Source organism: Primulina eburnea, chromosome 8, assembly GCF_022965805.1.
Source record: "Primulina eburnea isolate SZY01 chromosome 8, ASM2296580v1, whole genome shotgun sequence".
Lineage (NCBI taxonomy): Eukaryota > Viridiplantae > Streptophyta > Magnoliopsida > Lamiales > Gesneriaceae > Primulina > Primulina eburnea.
In genome coordinates, this window is record NC_133108.1 from 3,403,512 (window position 1) to 3,427,451 (window position 23,940).

The window sequence follows — 23,940 nt, forward strand, 5'->3', positions numbered from 1 at the left end:
GATTCAAATTTAGTACAAAACCATTATTTATATTTTCAGTTTAAAGAGAAAAATGTAAAATATATATAAATTACGGATTTTTATACCTCGAATACCTGTTTTTGGTGTTCTATACCAAATATAAAATTATTAATACTGAAAACTCTTGCATTTATACTATATATTCAATTATTCGTACTTATTTTTCACCTCGAAGGGGAAGTTAACTCAGAAATTGCATAAACATTTTTTTTAGATTTTGAAGTGCATACATATGTTTTTTGCTAGGACAATTTACCCATATATCAACCCAAATAATAACGTGGAAAACTTAAAATAGAATATATATTGTATTCTAAAATACGTAAAAATTTCGAAATTATAATCATAATAGTTTCCTTTATCCCATACACCAAAAAATCTAAGCATCATTTAACTTTTGTCAGACTTTAATTATGAAACTACTTTAATTATGAAACTAAAAAAGAACTTTTAGCACTTTTTGGTTAGATCACCATATATTATCTACTTGAACTAATCCCGCTTAATATTTCTTAAGAAAATTTCGACAAAATGAAAAATTTCCATTGCACCAGTTGCTTCATCCCTCGTGCCTGTGTGTATAAAGAGAGAGAGAGGGGGGGTGTGTGTATACAATCACATCACATGCATGATTCACCCATACACGTTGAACTACATATGAAACACAATTGTTGGACCAGAGATCCAAAAGATTGGAACACTATAATACAAATGTAAAATTAATTATGATTTCAAGACAACTGCACAAATGATTCTAACAGTCACCACGCAACTTTCCATTAACTGACTGAAAAGGAGTAGTACACTTGGGATTTCAAGACATATGTGTAACAAACAATGCACTAGCAGCTAAGAATGAAAACAAATTACAAGCCTAAAAAGAATGAAAAAGACAATATGACAACTGTACAGAAGAATCAACAGTAGAATAAACCAGCACAAACCCATTATACTTTGATGACCGGTTCCCAGCTGGAGGAACATCTCTCTCTAACTAAAACGGGGCACGCCTGTGTTCTTGAAAACGAGTTCTCAGATGAGGCAGCGTCTCTCCCTAACTAAAACTGAGCCCGGAGACTATCCAAAGGAATGTCACAGTCCAGTCGGTGGCTTCTCCCTAATGTGCCTGCAAAATTTCATCGATCCCACATGGCCTGGAAGATCGAAGGTCTGTGCTTCAACCAATATACCATCTCTTTGTCCAATGGAGCATCGTGTAAAACGGCATCCAACATAGGACTGCCGAAAACTTTAACAGGGGTGTTGAATGACCATATTCTGTCCTTCGGCCAGGGCTCTCTGTGGCTGCTTCTCCTGCCAATGAAGACAAGATATCAATAGGAGGCTAAATGGTTCGCTTCGAACCAGAATCTAACGATGAAAAAATTGCCATTGGTTTGTCCATTTTGTTCTTATATTTATATGATGAAATGATGCTCCTAGTATTCTTCAGCAACGACAAAGAAGTGGGGAAAAAAACAGAAGAATTCACCATCCGAGTAAGCATAAATTTCAGTGTCCTTGGACCATAAACTCGTTGGCGTGATGGCTTCTGAGCTTTAGCATAGAAGGAACCCACATCAGGCAAAGACAAACAACCCCTGCTAGATTTTGCTAGAAGAGCGTCTGGTTCAGCATCTTGGTTGTACCAAAATAACAGTTGTCCTAAACAATATGTTTCACTATATGTCTTGCAATATTTGTGAATGTCTGACCCCAACTTATCTGCATACTTGGGACCAAGGTCGAGTGGAGTAATGTAAACAGGTGGAGAAGTTACAGTCTTGTATTCCTGCAAAAAGACAACAATTGAATAAAAAGAAGGTAGCTGAAGCCTCGAGAGAAACAGTAACTTGATATTTCAAGCTCAGTATAATAAATACTCACTTTTATTCTGAAAAGTGATTTTGTGTTAGCATATAAGTGGATCAAGTCAGCAACAGCATCATGCCGACTTTTATAAGTACAAGCAAGGTTCCGAACTTCATCCCTCAACCTAAAAACGACAGATAATATTTTAATTAAGAGCATGTATTTAACATTCAAATGTTCCGGCTCCGGTAGAAGATTACCATAATAAAGACTCCCTAAGCTCCATTCTGATGTCGTCAGAACCAGAAGGATCGTGGGCACGAATCTTGGCCTTCATGTCTCTCAATGAAACATCATCCAAATGAGGAGACATGCTCTGGATAAGTTCCTCCACAAATGAACCCTCACCTTTCCAGATATAAGAAATAGCTGATTCAGGGCTAAGCCTCTCCAGGGGTGGCGGGGCCTTCTTTGGGTCACCGAAAACACATCTCATTACATATCTCACCTGCACGTATGGTCAATAAACTAGTAATTCTTATTCTGTTCATTCCTCCATCTTTCACATTCTTTATTGACTTTCAGGTTATTTTACATTTAAAGGTTTTTTGGGAAGACTGAGATAGAAGAAAGGAAGGAATATGTTGGCAAAAGATAAAATTGACTACCTTATCAATAGTAAGAGCCAAATTCTGAAGCCTCTGATTGTATACACCTTCTGCCTGCAGCAGATAATGGAAAAGTGATAAAATCTCTATCCATAGCTCCAATCTATAACCGCCAAACAGAGAGAATGCTTACCTGAATTTCAGCATCGCTTTTCTCGACCTCCATCCGTATATCAGCAAAGTATTTCTTTTTTTCCTCTATATTATGTCTAAGAATCTCGTGAGGAAGTTTCGTCCTCTCAAAATTAATGAACCTTACCTAAATATTAAATATCAATAAGATAAGAAACTATTTAACTCATATTCGGAAGCCAGAGCCACACAGGGAAGAAAGACATACAAGACGTGCCGAGTATGCAATCAACCAATCAGGTAACCCACCAAGCAGACAACTTCCTAATCCAGCTTTACCCAAGTCAATATAGTCTTCTTCAGATACTGAACTTAGTTCACAAGCTTCTAACATCAAGCGGTGTCTATCGAGTAACCCATGGTACTCTTTTAGTACCTGAGCCACAAAAATCAAATCTAAGTGTATGTATGTGGAGCAAAGAAAAACTCCGACCAAGAGGAAAAACAGATGCACTCAAGCATACAAATTAAAAGTTATGCAATCATACTTCATAACGTCTAGAAACATGACACATGTAAACCAAATACAGCTCACTATTCACTTCGATAAAAACTCATTGAAATTCTTTACCTTCTGGAAAGCTCCTTCTCCTGTTAAATTTAGATAACTCCCACGACAAACCTGGTTGCCGCACAAACAGACAGAGACTTCATACTCTTCCTTACTCTGCAGAAAATCAAAAATTACAAACAATACAACCATATTTCATAATTGATTAGATTTCATATAGCACTGACCTCTGTAACAGAATTATAATCGAAGGTTATCTCTTCACCATAAGCGATTGGTCTTACAGAATATATTCCAATCTGGTATTGACCATCAACAGCAGTTACCCTGTCCATTCAATGGGAGAAATAAATTAGTGGACTCTGACTTGAATCTTGTTCCATGTTGTGGCTTCCATCCATCTCAAAAAAGCAATAACTATGATCAGAGAGATACAAATGCATACTAAACCCAGTCAAAAATTCCACAGCTCCAATTTCACATTATATTTTATTCCCCAGGCTGACAAAAATCATTTTGAGAAGTCAAGTGAACAAAAACAAGTTCAAGTCAAATCAAGACACCTTACAATTGTTCTTCAAAACTTGAACAATGAATGGCACGCAGCCCCCGAAAAAAGGGAAAACTTGACAATACTTGTAATAAGGGGCAGCATAATGAAATATTAGGGCATCAGCTGTGTTGAACCAGCATCCATAATTTTGTTTACGATATCCTGTAGGCATTCTGACTATATCATTCTCTCTATGAAACAAAAGATTATGGACCAATAATAAAAGCAAATTTGAGGCATACTGACGTCCACAAAAATTACCCAATCAAATTTAAAAGTTTATATTTAGATGGACAGCTTTCCAATACCACAAAAAATAAAATAACCAAACTTTAAATAGAAGTCAGAACAAGAAACTTGAGTAGAGCGGAGCACTTAAATAACCATTTGAAAAGGTACTAACTTGGCCTGACAATTGGGTTTACAAGAATGACAAATCCGACTCGCATAGTTTGCTTTGTGCATCGCATCGACAACTACTAAATCATAACCGTCAGCATCACCCTGCATTTCAAGATTCAAATTAACGCATTTGATACATCATGGAAGAGAAAGATGGGCACTGGGAAACAACCTGTTAAGACTCGATATTTACACTACCAAGGCTCAAACTACAGTTATAACTGATTTGGAATGTAGGAACACCATTTCCAAAGCATATACATTTGCCATTCATTTTTTTCTAAAATCAATTAAAAAAATTAAATTAGCCAGTTCTCGGTATTTATGCCAAGTTAGGAACATTGGAATTTACAACTGCAGCATCGGCCCTCTTCTTTCTTGAAGTGTCTTCTTCTTTTCATTCAATTTTTTAACATCACGTGTATCTATACATTTGCTATTCATTTTTTCTAAAATCAATTAAAAAATTTAAATTAACCAGTTCTCAGTACTTATGCCAAGTTAGGAGTATTGGAATCTACAACTGCAGCATCAGCCCTCTTTTTTCTTGAAGTGTCTTCTTCTTTTCATTCAATTTTTTAATGATCTGTGACTTGAAGTGTCTTCTGCAAGCTTTGAAAGTTCTAAATTGAATTTGAGTATTGAATTTGAGTAGGACTCATGTTTCTATATTGACCATAGATACACGTGATGTTCAAGACTTCAACAAAAATTAACAAATAAAATTCCAGCAATCCGTGGGTGCAATTATTCCCACGGTGTGATGAATAAACATTTAAGAAGTCCTAAATTTGGTATTACTTTCAGTCCTTTTAAAATTATGTTAGGCAGTCCTCTGGGCCCGATGACATCAGCATTCAGTTTGACGCAGATTTTTGCAAGCAATATAGTCAGTCAATGCTTATAGTTTCCCCTCTGGAAAAAAAAAAGAAAAGAATGCCTACAGTTTCCCCTCTCAAAAAAAAAAATGTCCTACAGTTTCCTCTTACAGAGACCTTTAATTCTGTGGCCAAAGTAACATCTCGCACCTCAACAATCACAAGTTAGGAGCCTGTGTTTTCTTTCAAAATCACCAATTTTTTTTGTCTTCAAACTTTCCAAACATTATTAAAAATCATTACGAAAGTATTTTAGTGACAACAGTCAACGGGTTGTCAAGCCTTTCACATGAGATGGTGCGGCATCAGTGAAAGTAATGAACAATCTCTAAAACTTAAGAGAACTGATTTCGCATAAGTAGTCAAAAGTAGGATACCTTAGGCCTCTCAAGATATATGTTGTAGAACTCTGGTGCTGGATCTTTATTTTTCTTTTGCAAGGAGCGGATACCATCTTGTTTCTCGTACCATTTCCAAGTGGGATAAACCTGAATGTCAGAAGAAACAGGGGTTCAGCCATATTAGATTGCTGTCAGCAGCATAGTGGTAGATGGCCACCTCAGATAATAGGGATCATATGACACTTCTGATTATCAAAAGCATAGGCTCGGGTTCAAACTTTAGAGCCCAATTCACATGTAAACGATCACCTGTGAGACATTTGCATCTTTTTCACGAATGGAGAATATTCACATTATTGGAAGGCAGAAAACAGTGCCTACCGCTTAAAGCAGATAATATGATCATTCAGAAGGTTGAAAGGAATGTTGTTAATGAACAGCGCAAGTAAACTATTAAAGCCAACATCGAGATAGAACCCATATGGAGGTATAGAAAGGAACTGTATCGCACAACGCAACTGCCAGCCTTCCTCCTGTTTCCCTCCCCCATCCCCAGAAAGGTCAAAAAGAATTGAATGAAACCACGATGCCTCCTAGGGACCTTGGAAAACAAGGCTACTTCCAGCCTTCCTCCTCTTTTCCCTCCCCACATCCCCCGAGAAAAGACAGAAAAGGTTCAAAAGTACTGGACGAAATTACGAAACTATAATGCCTCCAAGGGAAATTACATGGCACGCCCTCGAATGTTTCTCTGCAGCTTAACACATTTCCATACGCTCCATAGTAATACTGTTATTGATTATTGTCCTCTCTAAACTTACAGAGACGTCCAGACAAACTAAATGGGGTCCCATGTCAGAATCCCACTTTTCCCGTTTATCATGTTCTTTTGCTGCTAAGTTAGAGATTCCACATTATATGATGAATATATTCTCATTTTCCTAGGAAGCGGGAAATTAAAATGCCATATTGGCTGACCAAACACATAAATTACGGAATCATCATTAACACAATTACCATGTTGCATTTTAAATATGTATCTAGCACAGCAATAAAACTACAACACAGGTAATACAATACAAAATGCAACAATAACTATAATAGTGATGATAATTTACTCATTCCTGGAGAACATACGTGGACACAAAAGGAACCAGAGGTTCAGTTTGGAAAGGCGAAAACTAAACCCAATCTATACTACTTACTGCTGTTTCTCTTTCAAAATTACAATTTTAAGCACCCCTCCACCCAAAAACAACATCCATGTTTCTAAATATCTTATCTTATTACTGATAAAAACAGGAAAAAAACTACTGTTGAATGCAAATCAAATGAGAAATCAGTAGTTGCAAGAAGAAGTACATGCTGAAACCAACCAATTAAAATTTATCGTAAGATTACGAAAAGATTTAAATCTCGTGTATGAACTAAAGAATATAATAAAACTTTCGGTCTCAAAAAAGGCATGTCATTACCTCTCCAAGAAATTCAACAACAAAATCATCTTCACCAAAACCACCTTCTTTGTTGCATACAACACCGAGCCCCTGATTAGAAAGTCAGGTGTAAACTTCTAGAATGAGAGCAAGTACAAGTTTTTCAAAAACAGAAATTGTCGAAGCCTTTACTAAAGGAGCTATGATACAAATGTGTTACCTTTCTATACGCAACATAATTATCTTCAGGTCGACTGTCAATAGATTTCAAGATAAGCTCACAGAGCCGAATGGTTCTCGTGTCATGGTTTGCCTCTGCAGTTTCTAATATCTCTACAAATACAGGTTTCAAAGGATAAACCATAGGAGTGTTTCCAGAACCAGTGAAGCTTCTGACTCGCTTATTGAGAATAACAAGGAGCACATCCTCGATGAATAAGTGCTTATCAAGAAGAGACCAATCTGGTTCATCTGGCATGGAATCGAGAAGAAGATTATGAGTGTAGGGATCTATGCCATAAACTTCTTGTTCTAACACCTCATCTCCCAGGGATTTTCGGGGTTTGTATTCCTTCACTTCAGGAATTTCCATGTCCGAATCCTCGGTACCATTTCTTTGTGAATTTAGCTTATCAGCATAATCCTCAGGCAAAGAAACTTGCATTTTTCTTCGCACTTCTTCCTCATCTGCAACAATCACATAGTGATCAATAACTTCATACTTTCTGGTAACAGGGGGAACAAGGCTTGATTTAGTCATGCGAGCACCCCATTCACGGTCTTCGGCCAATGAATCCAACCCATCATCAGCATTAACATATGCATCCCCCCTTGACTCCCCAATTGCACCTTCTGACTGAAACTCCAAGTCACTTTCTGTGTCCGACGCTGTACTCTCACTGTCTGTCATAAACCCATGAGAAGATTTGTCAGAGTCATCGGATGTTTCACTACCCTGAGTCTAAAGATTTTTTGTTCAGTTTAGATAATCTCTTTCGGAGTTCTCGATCAGATGCATAATCTCCAGAATCAGAAATTCCATTGACAAATGCACTCCCATTGCTCTTATTCGGGTATTTTCTTTCCGAAAGTTTATTCAGATTCTTCTTATATTTTGAGGAAGCAGATGAAATGCCAGTATGTGAATCATCTTTCCATGACTTCATAATCCGTTCACGCTCATAAGCTGACTTCGAACCTTTTTCCAAAGTTGTAACTAGTTGAATAAATAATGTAACAACGCGATTCACGTCTCTAGCATCAACATGGCTTTTGTTTCTGAGATCACAAAATATTAAAAAAATTAAATAAATACCAAAACTCAGATGATAATTAGCAAACAAAAAGCACCTTGACATAAAATGATGCAAGCTACAGAAAACATGAGATCCAAAATTAATCAAGATTATGTAGCATGTAAGCAAAGGAAAGACGGGGAAATGGGAAAAGAGAGATACTCCAACTAGAGAGGAGGAAACTCCAACAGCCTTTCCAACAAATAACTGGTTTGCTCATTACTAAAAGAATAAAAGAGAATAAGCCATGAAGTAAAGATAAACATAGTTGGAATTATTTACTTGATTGCATCCCGACACATACGGCCGATATCATCTTTGATGGAGTTCAAGCCACGGTTGGCATAATGCCCATTTTTCATTTTTTCTTCAATCTCGGCAACCTAATCAACCAAGATAATGCAAGTCTTATTAGCTTCAAAAATCTATGGCGTATTGCCCAAGAGGTGAGTATAGGTAGATACATAACAAAAGAATAAGGTATCACCAGTACCTTAGAATCAAAAAACTCGAAGGTGTTATCTTTCATGATATCTCGTAGGCTTGTAGCAATAAATTCTTCCATCCTCTTATACCCATTTCCAGCTGTCTTCATCGCCAGACGCCTCAACTGTGCATCCCTAGAGAGGATGGATGAAGATTTTCTAGCATCAAAGAGTTTGGATCGTTTATACAAGCTATGCCTGAACAACTGATTTGCTGAGTCCCTCTTATCCGAACTTTCTAAATATTCTTTCAGTCCAGAAGAATCATCCGCCTGATACGAAGTTGATGAACCCTTATCAGCTAACTGACTAAGACTTCTGGTCTTCAATTGGCGACCCTGATTCTTGGCCCAATTGATATTAGGAAACTTGCAAACCAAGTCTTCTAACTGGGTGCAACCTCGAATATCTATAGCTGACACAGAAGGAAATGACCGAAGAAGTTCCTCCAGCATCCCAGAACTAATGCCAGTACACCCACGCAGAAGTAAGGAAGTTATCCTATCTTTCTTGTAATCATTCTGCATAATAAAATTATTAAGACTCGTGACATCAAGTAAAAACTAATTTCCAACATACATGTTATCCAGCGTCAACTAAATACAGTTAAAAATGAAATTAACAATATAAGACTAGAAAACAGAGTTTTTAATGACCAGCTTACCATTATATTCAAGACCATGGAGTCGGTGCATTTAGAGGCAATGGCCCAAAAGTCAACCTGCTTAGAGATATCTCTGTAAAACTTTACCACTGATCGCCAGTGCTTACATGTCAAGGCAACATAAATAAGCGACTTAATATCGGATCTAAGAAAATGAAACACTCGTGCTAGAACATGACCATCAAGGAGAGCCCAACTGCCTATCAAAGCAAGAATCTGATTCATCTCCTTTCATAAAAGTAGCACCAGCACATAAATCATCAAATGCAAATGCATCCTTCCTAAAAGCAAACAGATCCTCTTCCATCTCAAACTCCTCTTCAATCCCATCAATCCTAGCTCTTTTGCAAGCGCGAACATGATCTGCAACATTAGCTGATAAAGTGTCTCGCAAGAGGCACAACTTAAGAATTTTTCTACTCCCAAAACCCAGACTATTCAGTATTAGAAAACCCAAAAACATGCACCCTGTAACTAGAATCATTTTATATTAAACTTCCAAATCCTCCATGAGTAGCAGAACTCACAAAAACGTTACAGAACTACAAAGAAGTCTTGAGATAGTAAAAGTGGGGAACAATAAATATTTTTGTATTTACTTTGTTTAATCCATAATTTAACAAACAAGTTCAAATGAAAGAAAAATTAATAGCATATTGCATGTAGAGTTTAACAAGAGACTCTTACCTGAATGATAAATCTGTTTTTCAATCTCCTTCTTTGGTTGCCTCGCATTGATCCAAGGATCGAGGGCTTCATTTATAGCAGCAGTAAACTCCCTACTCCTGTAGGACTTCATCACCAATTCGTGAAGCTTGCCTCGACTATATCCAATAAATTGTGGATGCAAATCATGAAATCTACTTGAATTTCGCTGGTTTTTACAAGGTAGATCACCTATTGCTCCTGCAGGAGGAGTAGCATGCTCAGTAACCCCAGATGACTCAGAGGCTTCCGAAAAAAAGGTAACTGGGACCCAAATTTTATCGTTTTTTCTAAAAACGCTGCTATGCTTCTGGATAACACCTTGATCTACCAATACTTGCAACTCTGAAAATGGTAGGGGGCCTTGTTCATGCCCAGCACCATCAAGATAGTACCAATCACCTAAATGCAACTGTAACTCATCAACTTTGCGAAGACGGTCCTTTGGTATAATCAAGGTTGTACAGCTCTTCCGAGAATCTTGTTCATGAGTGTTTCTTAAGTGACCATCTTCTGATGATCTCTTGGTATCACCAGTTGTTGAACATAACCTTGAAGGTCTTGACGAATGTCTTTCATTTCCTCTATTTTACACGTGGTTCAGGCACGAACGAACCATTGTCCTTCACCACACATGCATTTATCCTGATCACTGGAAGCGTTGTTCCTTTCACCGCCTTGACAACGGCAGATTTAGTCTGGCCATGATCTGCTTGGATTGTTGGGGTCATTCAAATCATCTGGTGATGTAAAAGCCCAATATGGCAGATCAAGCCTTGTGCTCTGGGAAGGACAGTACAACTCATCTTTCTGCTGCCACCGAGGGTCTTCACAGCCAGACTTGGACATCTGACATAATGGATAACCATCATTGAGGATAAGCTTCCTCCTCCAAGTTCTATCCTGAATAGCTTCATCGTTCCTCTTCCAATCACCACCCGTGCATGACCATTGTCCAGAAAAGCATCCATTAGAAGCAAGAGTAATATCCTTATCAGAAAACACAAGTGTGGTGGGCTCTGATTCTGCAGTGTCTTTAGGTGCAATTTCAGAAACAGTAGAGAAACCATTGAAACCTCCATCCTCACAAGTTTCACCCATATGCAGTTGTTGCCCATTAAAACCTGTTACAGCCCAAAAAACAATTACAAAACCGTAGCATACAAGATTGTAGCACAGCTCATTACAAAATACACGTGTCTTAAAGCAGTGATGTAAATACAATAAATTATATGCAAATGCATTAAAATAAATTATCAAAACATAATCTGATAACTGAATCAAATAACAGATGTTCCACACAATGAGCATCAACATTACAGGAAAATTAAATTAATAATCACAGAAACATTAAGAAACAATTTCTCTGCGAAATGACATCCAGTCACGCAGAAATCAAAATAACATTGACTAGTGACTACACAAATATGGAAATTAGTGTAGCAACCAAAAAAATCATCCCAGTCGTTAATCAGCTCCTGCGTAATCAAGTTCCAGAAAGTAACTTAATGCATTTGAATGGAAGATGCACCAAAGCTTTGAGTAAGATGGAAAGTAGTAGAGTCCAACCTCATGCGTTTGATTAAAATAGTAGAGCATTCACACAAATTTTAACTACTGAGATTTCCAAAACTCTCAAAAGCATGTCACTTTTCAAATAAAAATGGCAAACACGTGAAAGCAAGTTTACCCAGGACAAAACAATGATTGAAATAAAGTACCTTCCATTTTCCGCCATTTCATCCACTCACTGTGCTCACCTTCCATTTGCAACACTTCTGCACGACAACAATTAATGAGGACAGAAAAATCTAATTACTTTAAATGCACAATAGACAGACCAAACTTAAATTTTCAGTTAGAAGAACAGAATTTTAAATTTTGTCCATAAGAGAATATGTTCTTTTCCTTGATTCATGAACATATAAAAATAGATTGGAAGGGAAATTAGTTAAAAGTATATGCAACTTCATACCATGTCTTATTCACCTGTCATGTGATAAGAGTACATTAAAAAATGTTTTGATATACTTAAAGAAATAAGAAAATAAAATCTATATCATTTATCAGCGTACCCCCAACTATCTCAAGCTCCTTTCCAGGGATTAATGTGAAACCCTCTAAGAGTGCACCAACTCTTTCATCTATGTAAAGATAATCTGTATGCTGGGATGCAGGAGATATGTCTTCCTCATCACCAAGATAATCAGATACCACGTTTCTATTATCTGTCAACAGATTACCGGGAGCCTCAGGAGGATTCACAAGTTGAGTAACTGTATCCGGAATAACTGAAGACAAGTTCACAGTAACCAATGGAGAAGCTGCATTTTCGATGCTTGTCCACCTGTCACTGTCTGAATGCTTAATAAAATGATCTGATACAAGATAACCTTCCCCAACAAGAGTCTTCAGATCGGATAATTTCGAAGGCCCGCGTTCCACACCAAAGAGATCCAAATAGTACCAATTTCCTGCAACAGAATTAGCCACTACAGGGACATGTGGAGGAGTGTTGCAGATGTCCATGTCTTCTTCCATGGATGTTGGCTCCTCCATAACTCTATTTTCCTGAGACAATTCTATGCTTTTAAATGTAGGAATTTGAGCAAGACGTGGATGACAGTCACTTTTATCAATAAAGCCATTCTCACCACTAGCATTTCCTTTGTCAAATGACTCTTTCGCTGTTTTTTGAGATTCTGTTTTACCAGAATCCTTATTTGGTTCTTGGCCCTTACTAGCTTCTTTCCCTTTGCTTCCATAATGACTTGATTGTTTCTCGTTGACTCCCACTTTTCGATTAGCTTCCCGCTGGAACTTACCTCGACCAAATGGTGACAGGTCCAACAAAGTTGGAGTTAGATCCCTTCCGTTCCGGTTGTGACCTTGGTCATGAGGAGACCTGTCCACATAGCTAGGACTTCGGTATCTGCCATCATTATGACTGCCCTGATCATTTGGAGACCTACTTCGAGCATACTGATGATTCCTTTCATAAGGAGACCTCCCACGGAGAACTGGGCTGCGACCACGGTGATCATGGTGACGGGCCCAGTCGCGTGGGGACCGCTCAGAATGATGTGGACTGCTATTTTGCCTATCCTTAACTGTTCTAGATGACTCCAAATGCCTGGAAGAGAACCTTTCGGAAGGAATGCTTCGTGAAGAAGATGTAGAATATTTGTAAGGCTTGTCAACAAACCTACCTGAGTAGTGATCTCCCAACATAGCAGAGCGGATGCCATCATCAGAAAGCTTCCGGCTTTTTGAACTAGAGTAGTCATCATAGTCAACACGATGTTTTCTGTCATTCGTATCTGAATCAGTTCCATGTCGTTTTGTGCGGTTACTGAGAGAGTAGTTTTTGGCATGGTTTTTACCATGGAAATGCTCATTTTTCAAAGAAACATCCTCTCCGACTATTTTGGAGCAGGTCTTTGGAGTTTTCTCTGTTTCCATTTTGGAAGAGAACTTCCTTGAATGCTGACCACTGCCACCACTTCGGCTGAATTCTTTCTCACTGGTGTACTTACTTGAGGAAGGTGGCGTCCACTCACGCTCCCGATCACCCTTCCAACCCTTCTCTCTAGAAGGCGGTGACCACTCGCGATCAACTTTCCAACTTTTCTCTCTAACAGGTAGATTCCACTCGTTGTCACGATCAAACTTCCAACCCCTTTCCTTTGCAGATGGTAATGTCCAGTCCCGGTCAAATTTCCAACCCTTTTCCTTCGTGACATCATACCTTCGAGCCTTTGAGTAGCCATATTCATCACCCCTGTTCCCACCATCACCTCTGCACCATCTATCAGAAACAAACTCACCTTTCTCCAATTCGTCTTTGGATGATCTCAATTCGTTTCTCTCCAGTTCACCTTCATTCTTTCGCCATCTACCAGGAAGAAATTCACCTTTCTCAATCTCACTCTTTATATCATACCTCCTGCCGGGTCTTTCAGGCAAAAACTCTCCGTTCACAATGGGCAAAGTGCCCAATTCACCTTCCTCCACTTCCTCTTTATTAATGTCATCAATAACCTCGCCAATGCAATTCTTCTCGGCACCTTCCTTCCTCGAGCTGCAAATATTTTTCACACTCAATTCACCTCCGTCCTTTTTCGGCTTCATTTTTTGTTTCACTTTCGCCAACTTGACTGAAGACTTAGAAGAGGAACTGGGCTTTGGCTTGCCGTTAGTCTTGCTACCGCAAATCGTAAATTTTTCCATAACATGCTGTGAAGCCACGCATGCAACGCCGCCATCGCCCATGGAACGCTCCAAGGCAATCTTTTCTTCAATAAACCCGCGGCAACCACACGCTAATTCTCTTCTTCACCCGGGCTATCTATGCTCATAGTATGGTTTTCCTCGGAACAGCCTTCAAATACGCCAAGAACCTACGCAAAAACCACAAAATCAATCCAAGAACCACAAGACCAAGTAATCCAAATGGAAAAAACAACCTTCCAAAATTAGAGCACAAAAATGTAGGGTTTTTCCAACGCGTAAGAAAATAATCCCAACGATTGTAACCAAATAACCCAAACCTCGAAATCCAAACACACGTACAATTAAAATGCGAATAGTGATTGGAAAAACTGAGGCGGAGCTAGGGTTTTGAATCTGAAGGCTCGCGAGTCGAACTGCAGAGCTGAGCCGCTAGGATCGAGAGACAAGTCCAATTCAATTCAAGAACGGAACCAGAAGAGAGAATGTAAAAACTCGGAGCGAAATAGAGAGAGGGAGAGAGCAGACACGGGATCGATCGATGGGAGAAAGAATAGCAGGAGACGAATCTCTGTAAATCAGTCCTTATTTCTGTTTTTTCTTTTTAACTTCCTTTTCTATATAATTATAATTATAATTATATCCGTTATTTATAATATATGTAGCTCAGCGTATGAAATTTTGTAAAATAAGTAATAAAAATAAATTATTATTATGTATGCAATTTTTTTAATGAGAGTTGGGTTTGACTATCTCCCCTCTCTCGCCATTTTTGCATTGCGCCAATAATTCTTTTTTTTAATCAAAATAATTTATATTAAAATGAAAGAGAATCCAAATATATTTGGAGTTCCAAAAGATAATTAATTCACTAAAATCTTCAAAATCATCAAACAAAGGATGACGGTGAATACAAATGTGAATGTTTATCTCAAGAACAAATAAAACTTCTAGATGAGCATACACGAGACCAACCTCGGATTTACAGTTAAAAAAACTCCGGGACAGACCTGGTATTCCGACAAACACACTAAAATATCCACACTCAAGTGTCAATATCAAATAAGAACAAATGCTTCAACATATATATGACTAGAAATATAAAGCAAGCTAAAAATCTTAACTTTTTTCGACGATGTCTTGGTATTTCATCCTCAAAATAGCGTGTCATAACCCTTATAAAATAAATTGCCTCCTTCGCCCAGTGGACAGAGTCCGCATCAAAGTCCCAATTAAGGCTTTCCCATCCAATTTTGTCCCAAAACGTCACACACATCTACTTTGTGAGTAGCCTGAAAAGCAGGAGTACTGATCTTTTGTTTTAGAAGCAGGTGAAAGCCTCTAATATTCCGACATGCAAGTCTCATTGAGCAATCGATCGAGCTAATTTTGGGATGCTGTCTCATTGCTTCATTTAATAAAAATTGGTCTTTTCATCGGATTGGTAGTATTCAACATATATTACATATCATAAAAACTATTATTCTCCACCACCCATCCAAAGAACTCATCACTTTGTTCTTGATTTTTTTTCCATGAGCGCTTCTGCTTCTTTTTTTGAGACAACCATAAACTTATCATCATCAACCACCTCCTCGATCATATATCGGCTGCTCTATCAGAATTTCAGCTTCAACAACTTCAGCTACCACAATACTTTTCCCCTTATCAACCATTTTCCCGGAAGAAGCTGCCTCATCCCCCAAATCCTTCTTCCCCGCTGCTCCTTTATTTTGTTCCTAGTAGTCAATCCATTGTCTAGCGGACGTCTAGATTTGGAGCTAAACGGTGCATGATGATTAACATTTAACATTATGCATTCTTGATCGAGCGTCTCCTTGACTTATGTTGGCGTCAAACTACACTACACTCCTCGGCTCGACCTACTTCTTTGAATAATATCACCCCTTGTATATCATTGTAATGACTCGGTGTTAATTATCTTTTATTTGGCATTTTATTGAGATTCATTATTTTAAAGTTGGTAAATTAAAATAAGTCATTCAAATAATTATTTTGTGCGTTTAAAATTATAAATTATAAAATATCACATTTATAAATGATACTAAATTACATTTCAGAATTTAATGTCAAGTTTTAACCCAAAATAATAGAAAGATGACACACATGCGTACTATATTTAGCAAAACATTTTCTCTATTTCCCACATTTTTACTCGGCCGTCATTTGAATTCTTGAATATCCCATTTTTTCTTTCTTATCATTTTCGAAAATTTGACGAGCAATATCTCCACGTTGGTCGTCGAAATTTCAAATGGAGCATAGTTGTGGATAGCCCATGAGTAGGGCTACGTTTTGGTGCCAAAATTTCAAGAAAACCGATATTTCCCTTGTTTCGCATCGGAGCTTCGTGTTGTTAATTCTGTCCGTCGTTGCTGTTGTCTAAAGCTTTCAAGAAAATTCATCAGAGTAATAAGTATGCCATTGGTTTGTTACAATCTCCTGGTATAAACATAAAAAAGATGCAAGTCAAAAAAAACATTTTAAGAGGATGAGATACATTAATCTATAGAGAACCAAATCAATCCAAAATTTAAATCACAACATAAAAAGACAAAAGAATCATGCATATGGAGAATAATCAATCAGAATAGTATATTTTCAAATTCAAATGATATAATTTTCTACCATCTAGCTGCCTCAAGCTAGGATAAATATGAAGAGCAAGAATTCATTCATACCTGCCAGAGAATGAACTTCTACCGTTGCTAGATAAATTTATTTCAGTAATAACTTCCAAAAGCTTTCAGCATCCACCAACTGACAATGCAGTCATTTGACATAATACCATTTAATATACAAGGATTAACAATATTATAAAATACACAAAAGATATAAATGAAGCAAATCAATGTAAAATTCTGACATGATTAGGATCACAAAATAATTACAAATACTTTCAAAAGAATTAAGATCAGGGCTTCATGCATGGCATAATTTGAGGAAAGCAAGCTAAGAAAAGCTCAAAAGGTGAAGGCACGACTAACATAAACATGTGTTGGTCTGGCATAATCATGACATATACAAACAAAAATATCATAGAGCTGTCAAGGCTCGATGATAACGTACTAAACTTCTCTAAATATACACATATAGTATCTGGAAGACGACAATACTACGCAGTACCTAAATACAATTGAGCTCACTCTCAAGGAGCTATGGTATTTCCTTATGCATCATCTCGAGCACATAAGGTCGAACCACATGTACCATATGTCATGTTCATACACAAAAAACATGAACATGACAACCCCCTTCCCACTCGAGGGTTAGAAACCCTACGACGAGGTAACGAAAAACCACGATATATGACATAATTTTGATAAAAGACGACCGAAATCACACAAAAAAACAGGCTGACCGAGTCGCGAGTTTTCTGCAAAATTTTGATATCAAAACAAAGCTTACGACACAGAGAACAAAACCCTTCAATCAATTTTGAGTTTGAGCGGTGGAAGGCGGCGAAGTTGCGGCGGTTTTGATAGGGTCGTGATAAAAGTACGAAAAATCAATATTATTGTGATATGTCTAATCTCTGTAACATACCCCTGGATTTCATTCTCTCGACTTTAACATGTTGGTATGTCACATTTTGCTACAAATTCATAAATATCTCTATTCATCGCATTCCACTAGAAATATTGCTTCAGTATGTGATACATTCTAAGACTATCAGGATGAATATTATGATGGCTGCAATGTGCCTCTTGAACCTCTTAAAGTAATGCTTCTCTCAATCACGTGACATTTGTACCACTAACCTATTATTCATTTGCAAACAACAATCTAATGATATTTTATATTTATCAGAGTCACCAGAAAAAACCAGGTCTTTTGATTTCTGAACTTCTGGATCGGTCTTTTGAGCTATCTCGATCTTCGAAATAATATTCGGCTCAAATTATAAGGCAAAGCAATAAAATGATTGTCTTTCGATTGAAAAGTCCATTCAGAAGTACATAATTCTATCAGACATGGATAAATGCTATATATCATACATCCTGATACTTCCGGATTAATTCATATGTAACCTGATTCATATTTCCTGGTTGATATTGTGTTTCACAATAAAAAAACCTTCAGTAAATATAATAATTGTCTCTGCTTCATATTTCGTTTTAATTGGGTAAGCAAATATTTCAAACTTTTATTATCTGAGTAAATAATAAATTGCTCACCATATAAATAACGTCGCCAAATTTTTAAAGAAAAAACAATGGATGTTAGTTTAAGATCATGAACATGATATCCGGGTTCATATATTTTTAATTGCCTTGAAGCGTAGACTGTAACTTTTTCATGCTGCATTAAAATACATCCCAAACCTCTTGATGAAACATCAGTACAAACCACAAATCCACCTGATCCAAATGGCAACGTCAACACTAGAGTTGTTGTCAACTTCTCTTTCAATCTAAGAAAACTCTTTTTCGCATTCATCTGACCAAATGGATCTTGCATTTTTCTTGGTCAATTGGATAATAGGTCGGGCAGTCTGCGAAATCTTTCAATGAATTGTCTCTAATACTCAGCCACTCCTATAAAATTTCGAATCTCTGTTACATTGGTTGGTCCAACTCAATTCATGATTACTTCAACTTTACTTGTATCTACAAATATTCTTTGGGTTTATATCATGTGACCCAAAAATATCACGTTATCCATCCGTAATTCACACTTCGACAATTTATCATACAATTGAGAATCTCGAAGTATTTGAAGAACCAATCATAAATTCTCGTTATGTTCCAGCTTTGATATCGAATAAACCATTATAACATCAATACAGACAATCACAAACTTATTCACAAAAATTATGAATAATCTATTCTTCAAATCCATAACACTGTTGGTGTATTTGTCAAACCAAATTGTAGTGACCCGTTCCAGGATCACCTACTAAGCAAGAACTTAAGCATGCACTTTACTTAATAACAGTAATCAGAGATAACAGCGGAAATAGTCAACAAACTATAATTATACAACCCAATCGAAGTCTAGAATAACTCAAAATAAAAATACCCAATACAACCATACAGATAAACTAAACCAACCAGATACTCACGTCCTCCTCCTGCTCCTCCTGAGCTGTCCAACCTGAGGCCTGCCCCGTGGAAATGGGGTGTCCAAGAATAAACAAAACCGAGGACGTGAGCGATAAGAACGCCCAGTACAAAAGTATGAGTATACAGACCTATATGAAATGCACATGCTATGATCATGATACCAGGGTAGTCAAGAAACAGGAATCACAAAGGATCTCAAAATGCTCAGTCTAGAGGCGCCAAGTGGATAGTGCCGCGCGGTCCAACCTCTGGGTCACTGCATCCACTACAAGACAGACGTGGACCTAAAATGTCCCGGACCACCGAAGCCCTCCCGACCCGTCGGCCACTGTGTACTCTCGGTGTCCATGCGTCCACAAGACAGGGCTGAGCGGCCCCAAGATATAGCTTATCTCGAAAGAGATACAGCTCAACAGTAAAGGCTATCTCAAAGGAGAATACGGCTCAACATGAAATGCAACGTGCAGTAATAAACGTGACATAATAGCATGCATCAAATGACATATAACAATGCACCACATAATCATGCAACACATATAAGAATGTATACTCAACCAGGATATCTCGGATAGTACTTTCGTACCTCTATCACAGCAATCCTAATCCACTGGAACCACCAGACAACAGGTCTAATCCAAGCCTATTCATCAAGTGAAAACCATCACTAAACTTATCTACCAGACTTAACTAGATAATCCTGAGATAAAATACTGATAAAATTCCAAACCTTCGTCCGTCGCTAGCCCGCTGATGCCGCTAGCTCCCAACTAGAGCACAGCTCTGCTACAAGACCAGCAGCTCCCCGCTAGTGCCCAAATCTCGGAACAAGACTAAAACCTGTCAGAAACGACTGAAATGCTATGGAATTCTCTGAATTGGCGAGTCAAAAATGAGGAAATCCGACCACTATTTATAGGCCATGTTCGGATCGTCCGAACCCTCTTCGGAACGTCCGAACTCTTACGTGTCCATCGGCTCTTGACAGCTCATGATCGGATCCTCCGATCATACACTTCGGACCGTCCGAACATGCACGTGTCCAGCTGCTCTTGACACCTCATGATCGGATCCACCGAACCTACACTTCGGAACGTCCGAACTCCCACGTGTCGATCAACTCTTGACACCTAATGATCGGATCCAACGAACTCACTTCGGACCTTCCGAACTCTTCGGTGCTTCCGAACCATCTTCGGTCCGTCCGATCATGACTCGGTCAAAATTACACCTTAAACCTTCTTAATCACCATTAATCCGTTAATTACCCAATTTGGAATTCGGGCTACTACATTCTCCCCCCCTTAAAAAGATTTCGTCCTCGAAATCAAGCTTAGAGGATGAACAAAACGAAACAACTCTCCATACGCTCTAACCAATCCTCAGCATCATCGGGAGTCTCACCACCAACTAAAGGCTTAGGCCCCATCTGCATGAAACGATGCATATCGAAACGCCTAGGACCATCCCGACGATGACGATGCTCACGATGCCGCCTACGATCGTCCTGGTCGCCCCAACGACCTACACTCCCCTGACTACTCTCATCACCAAAGTGGTCAGCCATCGCTACAACATAGAATGAGGAACTAGTAAATTGGTCAACGGAAATCCCAAAACAGAAATCTATATCCCAAAAACGTACGCATGCTCTGATACCATAAATGTAGTGACCCGTTCCAGGATCACCTACTAAGCAAGAACTTAAGCATGCACTTTACTTAATAACAGTAATCAGAGATAACAGCGGAAATAGTCAACAAACTATAATTATACAACCCAATCGAAGTCTAGAATAACTCAAAATAAAAATACCCAATACAACCATACAGATAAACTAAACCAACCAGATACTCACGTCCTCCTCCTGCTCCTCCTGAGCTGTCCAACCTGAGGCCTGCCCCGTGGAAATGGGGTGTCCAAGAATAAACAAAACCGAGGACGTGAGCGATAAGAACGCCCAGTACAAAAGTATGAGTATACAGACCTATATGAAATGCACATGCTATGATCATGATACCAGGGTAGTCAAGAAACAGGAATCACAAAGGATCTCAAAATGCTCAGTCTAGAGGCGCCAAGTGGATAGTGCCGCGCGGTCCAACCTCTGGGTCACTGCATCCACTACAAGACAGACGTGGACCTAAAATGTCCCGGACCACCGAAGCCCTCCCGACCCGTCGGCCACTGTGTACTCTCGGTGTCCATGCGTCCACAAGACAGGGCTGAGCGGCCCCAAGATATAGCTTATCTCGAAAGAGATACAGCTCAACAGTAAAGGCTATCTCAAAGGAGAATACGGCTCAACATGAAATGCAACGTGCAGTAATAAACGTGACATAATAGCATGCATCAAATGACATATAACAATGCACCACATAATCATGCAACACATATAAGAATGTATACTCAACCAGGATATCTCGGATAGTACTTTCGTACCTCTATCACAGCAATCCTAATCCACTGGAACCACCAGACAACAGGTCTAATCCAAGCCTATTCATCAAGTGAAAACCATCACTAAACTTATCTACCAGACTTAACTAGATAATCCTGAGATAAAATACTGATAAAATTCCAAACCTTCGTCCGTCGCTAGCCCGCTGATGCCGCTAGCTCCCAACTAGAGCACAGCTCTGCTACAAGACCAGCAGCTCCCCGCTAGTGCCCAAATCTCGGAACAAGACTAAAACCTGTCAGAAACGACTGAAATGCTATGGAATTCTCTGAATTGGCGAGTCAAAAATGAGGAAATCCGACCACTATTTATAGGCCATGTTCGGATCGTCCGAACCCTCTTCGGAACGTCCGAACTCTTACGTGTCCATCGGCTCTTGACAGCTCATGATCGGATCCTCCGATCATACACTTCGGACCGTCCGAACATGCACGTGTCCAGCTGCTCTTGACACCTCATGATCGGATCCACCGAACCTACACTTCGGAACGTCCGAACTCCCACGTGTCGATCAACTCTTGACACCTAATGATCGGATCCAACGAACTCACTTCGGACCTTCCGAACTCTTCGGTGCTTCCGAACCATCTTCGGTCCGTCCGATCATGACTCGGTCAAAATTACACCTTAAACCTTCTTAATCACCATTAATCCGTTAATTACCCAATTTGGAATTCGGGCTACTACACAAATGGTATTTCAAGAAATTCATAATGCCATTATATGGTTTTAATTGTTGTATAATGATTATCTTCTTCTTTAACTAGAAGTTTATGCTACTCAGATCGAAGATCATTCTTCGAATAAACAGAATTTCCTTGAAGTTGATCAAACAAGTCATCAATCTAGGCAGAAGATATTTATTTTTAACAGTGAGTCGATTGAACTACCTATAAGCAATGCACATTCTCACAAAACCATATTTCTTCTTTACGAACTGTAAAGGTGCTCTTCATGGCGACATACTAGGACGTATATAATCATTTTTGAGTAAGTCATGTAAATGCTCTTTCAATTCTTTCAGTACTGCAAGAGCCGTCTTGTACTGTACTCTAGAGATCGGCACAGTACCCGACATCAATTCGATGTTGAAATCAATTTCTCTTTGTGGTGAAAAACCAGGAATCTCCTCAGGAAAGACATCAAGGAATTCTTTCACTACTAGATATCAGACAATTTCGGCTTTTTCTTTGTAGCATCCACAGCATAAAATCATATATCTCATTTATTAAGGATAATAACCTAAACATTTCCATTACTGAGGCTGACGATATCTTATTCTACGATCCTAGACTATAAAAATTTCATTTGCTACCATAGTATGGCCTAAATTGTAAAACCCGGGATTTTGTACAATCGGGATCATATCAGATTAATATCATAGGAATAATTTGAGTATGCTTGGGTAGAGTAATCTTGGATATTATCTAAGATTTGAGTTGATATAGAGATACCGGGATAAAAATCAGGCAAAAGATGATAAAATCCCTAGAATTCGAAATTAATCAGTAGATATATATGCAAATTTCGGAAATTCGCATGAGATAAAAGATTTAAATTTCGAACAAATCACGGATAGATATATCACGATTCGAGATAAAAGATTTAAGTCAGATTTCAACGCGATATCACTCGATCCCGATAGCAACCAACCCATATAAATATGAGGACCCTATAAGCTCAAAAATCACACCTAAATTTCGAGAATCTCCCCCTAGTCCCCTTAGGAGTTTTCAAGCACAGCGAAGCGCTGCCACCGTCCAGCCAGGGAAGTAGGAATTTCGAAGAACCCTAGTTTTTCTCAAGAATTTAAGGTAAGTGGGTTGTTTTAAATTTCGGTTTTATGTATATGAATTTTCGGTTTTGGTTTAAAAATGCGGTCGAGTACCGTCGTTTTGTCTATACGTTTTTACGAAAGTTGGTACGTTTTTGGATCGGCACTGTGAGGATTCCCTGAAAATGGGTGGAATTCCAACATATGGCCCCTAACAGTGGGATAGAACTGTTTTATGGCCTCGCCCCCTTAGAGGATTAAAGCTTAGGGACTGATATCAGTAAACCATGAAAGGTGAAAAATCGCAGTGTTGTTATGAATATGATGTTACGATTATGAAAAGCATGCTATGTTATGATTCGAAATTGTTATAAAATGTTATGTTGTATTCAAATTCCCCTACTTGCTGAGTATTTCCCAAAATACTCACCCCCTTACACCCTTCCCCAGATAAATCCGAAGAACAGGTCGAAGAAGAAGAATCTGAA

The 23,940-nt window shown here is 38.5% G+C and overlaps 1 protein-coding gene across 1 annotated transcript; it reads right to left on the bottom strand.

Moving 5' to 3' along the window:
* Window positions 1–770: 770 nt before the first annotated feature.
* LOC140838472 (histone-lysine N-methyltransferase ATXR3-like) lies at window positions 771–14,741 on the bottom strand. The gene is given in 25 exon segments (XM_073204802.1): window positions 771–1,313; window positions 1,315–1,335; window positions 1,514–1,813; window positions 1,909–2,017; window positions 2,094–2,341; window positions 2,502–2,555; window positions 2,635–2,760; window positions 2,842–3,009; window positions 3,205–3,300; window positions 3,372–3,471; window positions 4,101–4,201; window positions 5,355–5,465; window positions 6,794–6,865; window positions 6,975–7,709; window positions 7,711–8,032; window positions 8,332–8,432; window positions 8,543–9,055; window positions 9,199–9,409; window positions 9,411–9,561; window positions 9,886–10,490; window positions 10,492–10,607; window positions 10,609–11,027; window positions 11,625–11,681; window positions 11,979–14,303; window positions 14,476–14,741. Coding segments are annotated over 24 exon segments (7,089 nt in total). The 5' UTR covers window positions 14,176–14,303; window positions 14,476–14,741; the 3' UTR covers window positions 771–1,157.
* Between the last annotated feature and the right edge of the window lie 9,199 nt (window positions 14,742–23,940).